Source organism: Microtus pennsylvanicus, chromosome 5, assembly GCF_037038515.1.
Source record: "Microtus pennsylvanicus isolate mMicPen1 chromosome 5, mMicPen1.hap1, whole genome shotgun sequence".
Taxonomy (NCBI): Eukaryota; Metazoa; Chordata; class Mammalia; order Rodentia; family Cricetidae; genus Microtus; species Microtus pennsylvanicus.
Window position 1 is genome coordinate 47,766,188 of NC_134583.1, and position 8,117 is coordinate 47,774,304.

The 8,117-nt window shown below is 36.8% G+C and overlaps 1 protein-coding gene across 1 annotated transcript; it reads right to left on the reverse strand.

The window, feature by feature from the left end:
- Positions 1 to 3,058: 3,058 nt before the first annotated feature.
- On the reverse strand, positions 3,059 to 3,991 carry LOC142850872 (olfactory receptor 2D3-like). The gene has a single exon (XM_075974775.1). It carries the CDS (start codon positions 3,989 to 3,991, stop codon positions 3,059 to 3,061), a length of 933 nt encoding a protein of 310 aa, XP_075830890.1.
- Positions 3,992 to 8,117: the final 4,126 nt, after the last annotated feature.

An 8,117-nucleotide genomic window follows, 5' to 3' on the forward strand; every position in this document is an offset into this window, starting at 1 on the left:
CAAATCCTAATATTCATCGTTAACATTTCTTTTTACATCCCTGGTTACTACCTTTGAAAGAAAAGAAGGCAGAAACCCAAGGGTTGAATGTGCCAAGTTGTTACTATCACTAGGGAGATATTAGAGACATGAGTCAGAATATTTAAATAAAGAAAGAGCTAATAATAATTAAACCTATAAAAAGTGTTTAGGTGTTTTTTAAAGTGTGTTAGTGCATAGTATGTCCCCTGTATTCTGAATGAGATCAGGTAACAGATTAAAGGTTTAGACAAAAGTTATCCAGTATCTCCAACAGATATGCTTCCAATTTTTAGAGAGTCAATAAAAGCATTGCTTATTAAATGTTGAAAAGAAAGATGTTACCTAGCATTCAAGTGCTTTCAGAAGGTTTTATTATTTACTTGAGTTACCAGAAAATGAAGCCATTTCTTTTACTGAGAAGCTCATATATACCTACAAAACATTCTGTAAAATCCACTCCTTTGCTCTTTTCTGAGTCCTTCCATATTCTACCACAACTTTTTCCTTCACACTCATGTGCTCTCTTTTCTTTAAAATAAAAAAAAACAACTTAGGGTTGCCTTTTCTGCATGGGTATAGGAACATCTTCTAGGGCGTGGGCAGCTGTTCAGAAACTAGTCTCTAAAGAAAATGCATTCTCCTGTGCCGGGAAGCCATTGTTTGCCAATAGTTTGTAAACAAAAGATGGAGACTTGAAGTCCCTGTCCCCATCCATGACAGGATTTTGGCTGGCTTGACCTTGCGCATACAGTCACAGCCACTGAGGATTCATGGGTATGATTGTTATGTCTAGCAAACACTTTACCTACAGACATCCACTGCCCCTAGCTCTTAAAGTCTTTTGACCCCTCTTCTACAATGGTACCTGAGCATTGGGGGGATGGCATATGACTAAATGTGCCATCTGTAGTAAACACTCCATAGTCAAATCAATTCATTTGGAACATTTTCTCATTTGATAATTTCAGTTTTAAATTGTTACAAGATCCACTCGTTCTAAAGCCATTCACAATACTTTAGAAATCTCAGTATGTAGTAAATTTTAATCCTTGTGTTTTAGATATATTGTTAGTTACATTTTAATAGGTTTAAATTTTTTAAGATCTTAACTATGGGGAGTCAGACTGACCAAAGGCTTTCTCAGAGACCATGATGGAAGGAAAAAAGGAACTTTAATTCTGTGTACTCATCCACGGGTAGACTTGACATGGCTAGGCTGAGGCTGGAGCCAGTGGATCAGAGAAGTCAAGGTTGTGGCTTTTGTAGACTGGACTCTTGCCCCTGTACTGTCGTTATCACTCCTAAGGCAGCTGTGTTGGAGGTATTGTGTTCTCTTTGCCAATGTTGCCTGATAAAGCTTTCTACTGACCCTGGACATTTTTCACAGTGGGAATTTTCTCCTGTACAAGTACAGTATTGTATAAACGATACTGTAGTTCTTTTTGTCATTCTGGTTTTTATTCTTTATGAGAAATAGAGTCCTTTCTCATGAAATATATTCTGATTACAGTTTCCCTTTCCCCTACTCATCCAGTTCCTATGACCTACCCTCCTACCCAAATCAACTCCTTTTTGCCTCACCTTGGGAATAAAAAGACTCAAAAAGATAACAAAAAACATAACAAAATAAAATATAAGATGAAAGAAAAACTCTCATATGAAAGTTGGACTAAAACAAATAACAAAAGGAAAACAGCCCAAGAGAATATATGAGAATCAGAGACCAACTTGTTCACAAATTCAGTAAAACCTTTAAAAATATTAGGCTTAAAACTATAATGTTTATGCAAAAGACCTGGGATAGAACATGGAGGCCCTGTGCTTGCTGCTTCAGTCACTGTAAGTTCATGTGAGTTTTGCTCAGTTGATTCAGAGGACCTTGTTCTCCTAATGTCCTCCACCCCTTCCGTCTCTTACATTTTTCCACCTACTCTTTCACTGTGTTCCCTGAACTCTGAGGGGAGACATTTGACGGAGACATCCCATTTAGATGTGTGTGTTTCAAGACTCTTTCTCTTCATGTTGTAGGGGGGAGGTTCTCTGACGATAACTTGGCTGAACAAAGCACTATTCTGTGAGTATAGCAGAATATCATTAGAAGCTATTTTATCATTACATTTTAATAACCACTTGCATTTGGTTTTACCCTAGAATTCTGGGTTATTGAGTATCTGGTTCTTGGTCACTCAAGCAGTATCAGGTATGGGTTTCAACTCATGGAATATACCTTAAGTCAAATCACACATTAGTTGATTATTCCCCAATCTTTGTGCCACATCATACTACAATGTTTTACAGGAGGGATGATGCTGTAGTTCTTAATAAACTTGTTTGCATAAATCAATGGCTTTTATAGTATGTCCTGTTGGTAGGGGGTTGGCAACAGTGGGACCACGACATATCCTTGATGCATGAACTAGTTTTTGGAGCCCATTCCCTATGGGGAGATAACTTGCTCAGCCTTGATACAACAGAAGGGTCTTGGTCCTGCCTCAATTTGTTTACCAGACATTTTTGACTTCCTAAAGGAAGTATTACCTCCTCTGAGAAGTAGACGAGGGTGTGATAGGGAGAGTTAAGGGATGGGAGAAGGGGAGAGAAGGGAAATTAGGGCCAGTATATACAATTTTAAAAATTTAAATAAAAAGTAGAAATAGAAAAAATAAACCATATTCTCCAAAGATAATTGTGGATAATGGTAGGAGACTATAAATTCGGCAAGTAGCTATGGGGTTTAAAGTAACAGCAAACAGCCCTGGGTGAAAAGAGTTTGGTTCACAAAATCTGAAGTTTATAGAATTTTCTCAGTATTTTAAACTGATTTTATTTTATTTGTTTAATGTCAGTGGGCAAACTGTCACAAATTAAGTGAGCTGTATCCATGAATAACAATCCTGCACAGAACTGCAGGAACAAGCATTCATTAGTAAACATGAGTGAACTTTACTCTCAGATTAGAGATAGTCCACAGTGAAAGATGTTTAAACCGTTCATGAACTTCAGAATGACTTATGCCCTGATTATCTCCTATATTCTGTTATCTTACCTCTCTTTTAAATACTTTTCTTAATGCTGCCTTCATATCCTTATTCCTTAGGCTATAAATGAATGGATTCAACATAGATGTTACAACTGAGTAGAACACTGAGATTACCTTATCTCCTTCATTCATTTTCCTTGAGTTGGGCTGCATGTAGGTAAATATAGTTGAGCCATAGAAGAAGATAACAACAACGAAATGGGAACTGCAGGTGGAGAAGACCTTGAGCCTCCCCTCACCTGATTGTATTCGAACCACAGTTAAGATAATATTCCAGTAGGAGAAAAGGATGAGAGAAACAGGACCTAGGAGAATTACTACACCCATTGCAAAAATGACCATCTCAGCTGTGTAGGTCTCTTCTGAAGCCAGCTTCAAGAGTGCAGGAGGCTCACAAAAGTAATGATTGATTAGATTTGGTCCCTGGTATGACAGGCATAAAGTAAATGTGGTATCTACTACAGACACAAATATCCCACTAGCCCAGGACCCCACAACTAGCAGGACACAAACCCTATGTGTCATGATGGCAGAGTAGTGCAGGGGCTTGCAGACAGCTATGTAGCGGTCGTAAGACATGACTGCTAGAAGAGAGCTTTCTGTGCACCCCATTATGAGGAAAAAAAACATCTGCATTGAGCACCCAGCAAAAGAAATGGTCTTTTCTACGACTAAAAACTGGACTAGCATCTTGGGAACAATAGTTGTAGAGAAACAGAGATCATTCAATGACAGGTTTTTGAGAAAGAAGTACATTGGTGTTTGAAGTCGAGAGTCAACATGAATGAGGAGTATGATGAGCAGATTCCCAAACACAGTGAGCAAGTAGATGATGAGAAATACCATGAACAGCAAGATCTGAGTCTGATGATCTGAAGAAAGACCCAGCAAGATGAACTCAGTCAGATAAGTATGGTTTTCTTTGGCCATGGAGGTGTACTCCTAGAAATTAGCATACATGGAGCAATGAAATGTTGACTATCATTGTCAAATACAGAAAGTACAAATGTTTTGGGAAGAAAAAAAATGGGGATTAGAAAAGCATTTAAGATGCTGGATTTTCTATTTATTATATCCCTATACTGCTCCTAAAGCCAGTTGACTGATGGGTACATTGAAATCATGACTCCTTTATGAAAGAGTGCTGCCCTCTATGGGGTAATTTTTCAACAGGCGTGTGCACAATGTCAGGAAATATTTTCAGAGCAATACATTGTTGTTATTATGACATAAAAATTAAGGATTGTGATAAACATCTAAAGTGTAAATCAGGGGTATAAATATATGACCTCACTTTTCAAAACAAAGAATCCTGTCTTTGAAGAAAAACTCTTAATGGTACATTCCAGTTCACTGATAACGGTGATTGTTTCTGCCTTGATGTTGTCCAATATCAGGTGCAAATGACCATCTTCTCCATTTTCTCTTCATAGGTATCTCTGTCATCTTCTGTACAAAGAAGAAGGCATTACAAGAATATAACCTTGTTAGCATGTAGATACAAATGGAAAAGCTCTGAGCAGACTTAGGTAGTATCACATATGATAGGGCCTTTCATGAATCCACAGGTAATCACAGGAATTTTCTGAAAATGACATTCTCTTATATGATCTGATTTGGGCTGCAGTTTGACAGACTGTGCAATAGACTGGATGTGTGTATTGATAGAAAATAAGACATTTGCGTAGTGTTTGATAGGATGCACAGCTACTATCTTCAGTTTGGTATATATCTGCAAATACAAACAATGTGAAGACTGAATATAAGATAAGGGATAAGTGACCAGAAAGGGGAAGGAAAGGTAAATGGTGGATCATGAAACTTGAATGTTCCTAGGAATGACTGAAGCACCCATGCTCTTTTGAATGAAAGTGATGTCAGAAAAGAAAGTCAGTCATACTGGCCAGAACATATTAAGATATGTTTTCATGGTCAGAAACCACATGCATATTTGTGTTTATGCTTATGCTTGTGCATATGACCCTCTGTTCAGGTGTATAGTAGGAGAAATGTGAACAGAACCTCTGTTCTGAGCCAATTCATGGTCATAAATTGCTATGTGTATCTTGAATCAAGGACACAGAGGCTAGTTCTAGTTAAAGAATTGACATTAAGTTTGAATCTGAACTGTGTCTAGTCTAATTTGTGGAAGGGTGCAATGGACCAGCAACATCATGTCAGAAAGCACATTAAAGAAATGAGTCCATGTAAGAAAGATCTTGACTCTCAATTTACTTCGAGAGGACAGGAGGATCCGTGACAAAGTCAGTGCCATTGATATGTCTCTTGCTATATGCTCTTTGAATTATCATTTACAATTTTCTTTGGTTATGGATTATTGTGAGTAGATTGCCATTCATATTTCTTAATTGAAAAGTAAATGAAAATACTATCTTTTACAGTAATATAACCATAGTTTTGAGAAAATATTTGCTTCAATATTTGTGTGAAGTTTTGAGCATATAATTTGATCTATAAGGTAAAATTTCTTATTATTGTTTAAAGCTTTAAGAAGAATCTTGTTTTAGAGCCAGGTGGTGGTGGCGCACGCCTTTATTCCCAGCACTTGGGAGGCAGAGTCAGGTGGATCTCTGTGAGTTTGAGACCAGCCTGGTCTACAAGAGCTAGTTCCAGGACAGGCTCCAAAACCACAGAGAAACCCTGTCTCAAAAAACCAAAAAAAAATCTTGTTTTAAGTCAAAAATGCTTAAGGATATCAATGAGAACTTCAATGCTGAACCCATTTTCTAATAGTTTTAGGAAGAGAATTTACTATGTTTTATTGTGGTGAAGTTTTATGCAATGAACTGTGCCTATCCCTATGTATAATTTGGTGTTAATATGTGCACTCGGTAGGTATTATTGATGATATGTATAGAAATATCTGACTCTCACCTGACTCTAAGGCTTTTGGGAAGTAACATTACCTTATTAATCCTATCATTCCTTATATCTGCATCTCTTGACAGGAAGTAAATATTCAACATTTTAACTAGATGAGTGAAGGAATAAATGAATGCATAAATTAATGAATCCTTCCTCTAACTATCATTTATTATACATGTGCTTTCAAATATCCCAAGCACAGCTTGCCATATTTAAAGCATAATTAACAATTTTGAATGTATAGCTAATTCTTTTCTAAATATGTTATCTCTTCACATTTGGAAAATCCTTTGACAAGGAGAAGCACAGATTAATATGCCCATACCCCATGTGCATATGGAAAGAACCACTGTCTGTTCATCTGGGGAGATGGAAATGCATTGTCAATTGCAATAGGTCTCTCTGTCTTCTTCTACTCACAGGCAAAGTGTATTGTTCTCTACACTGTTGTACTGGTTCCTACAGAACCCACATAAATCAACCTCAGTACTCACCAGCTCTGGCCTCCTCCCACTTGTCAGAATAGTCAGTTGTACACTGCTGATGCTCTGTGTTGTTTTGTACACAATACCCTAAATTTCCAGTGCTTCACTGAGAGGAGATCATGACAAAAATAAAAGAGGAAGAAAACACCACTATGGATATGACATGATATTCAAAGAGCAGTGAGATACTTGTTGGTGGAAAATCTGAATAGTTTTCAAAAAATATCCATTTACTTTCTTGGGAGGATTTTAAAACTCAAACTGGTACCTTTATAAACAGCCAAGATTTCTAACACTAAAAATTCTACAAAAGATGGGGAGAACATCCTTTCCAAAATATCCTGTTGGTTAAATTTAGTATTTGGCCTTCTCTCAGGATAGATTCAAGATTTCTGGGATTGAGGTTGTGTTGTTTCCTTCAGCATCATTCTCCTTGTTATCCACAGCAACGTTCTCCTTATGATGACACCTGGGATGACTTTGTTCTAGAGGAGAGGAAACACAGAAGATGGGAGCTCAGACTGAGGACATTAGAGGTCTGTAATTCTGAACTACAGATCTGAAGGAAGGGCCTCAGTGATTCTCAGGCTTCTATTCTGGCAGCTGGACCTCTCCTGTAATAGACCTCATCTCCAGCACTTGCTGCTGTTGGCTGGGGTAGACGGGCAGTCTCCAATAACCAACTCTGATCTCAACCCGTTTCTTGACAGGAGTTCTAAAAATACTGAGTTCTTGGTGAAGGATGCAAGCAAGCTATTCCCTAGGCCCCTCTTGGCAATAATAGTCATTTACTTGATTACATTTTCACACTATGAGATGCTTTGAGAAATTTTGCTTTGCTGGTTTTGTAATCACATCTTAAATTCTATAAGACTATATTCCAATTCTTCCCTGAACAGCAAAGGAGTTTTGTATGTTCTAAATGTCAGAATGACACAATAGGCCTACTGTACCTGCACCTCCTCTGTGTATGGCAGCAAAGTAAACTGTAACGTACATACAAGCAGGCATCTCAGCATCATGATCCTCATATTAATAGAAAAATATAAATTTGTATTCTTTTTATTGGTTCTCTAGTAAAATATTCAAAAAATAGTGTTTATTGGAAAAGTATTGAGTACTGTTAAATTATTTTAGCTGATATTTAAAAATATGACAAAGAAGCTTCTATTTTTTTCTGGTGTAATTTATTGAAATTGTCCAATTATGTGTTCATTGTATCAATTTTATTTCTTTTAGATAATATATATATATATATTACTTTACCACATTTATTACTAAATTTCACACATCTACCTCTTTTTAATTCTACTAGTGAAATAATTATTTGTATGAATTTTATAATTTGTCATTGAAGTCATTTTAATTCTACTGACTCTTTGGTCATTATTTATAAGCTTTTTATTAAAAATTCTTATAGGTATTGAAAATTTTAAATGAGATGAAGGAGAAAGAAAATCAAACAAGAATGAAATGTTACTAGTACATGTGACATTCATGCAGGTCACAGACATAGGCAAGTATTAGAGTAAGTGGCTATCTCTTATTAAAGAAAGGGAACCTGAAAGGCTTTTTCTACAATAGGTTAAGTGGTGTCAAGGCAATTGGAATGAAATAGTACAGGACTGTCTCTTGAGCCTCATCCTGTACCACTTCACCTTGTATTCCACTAGCAGCAAGTATCT

Coding starts and splice junctions, on each gene's coding strand:
- LOC142850872 (XM_075974775.1), bottom strand. CDS start 3,991: ATGGCCAAAGAAAACCATACTTATCTGACTGAGTTCATCTTGCTGGGT.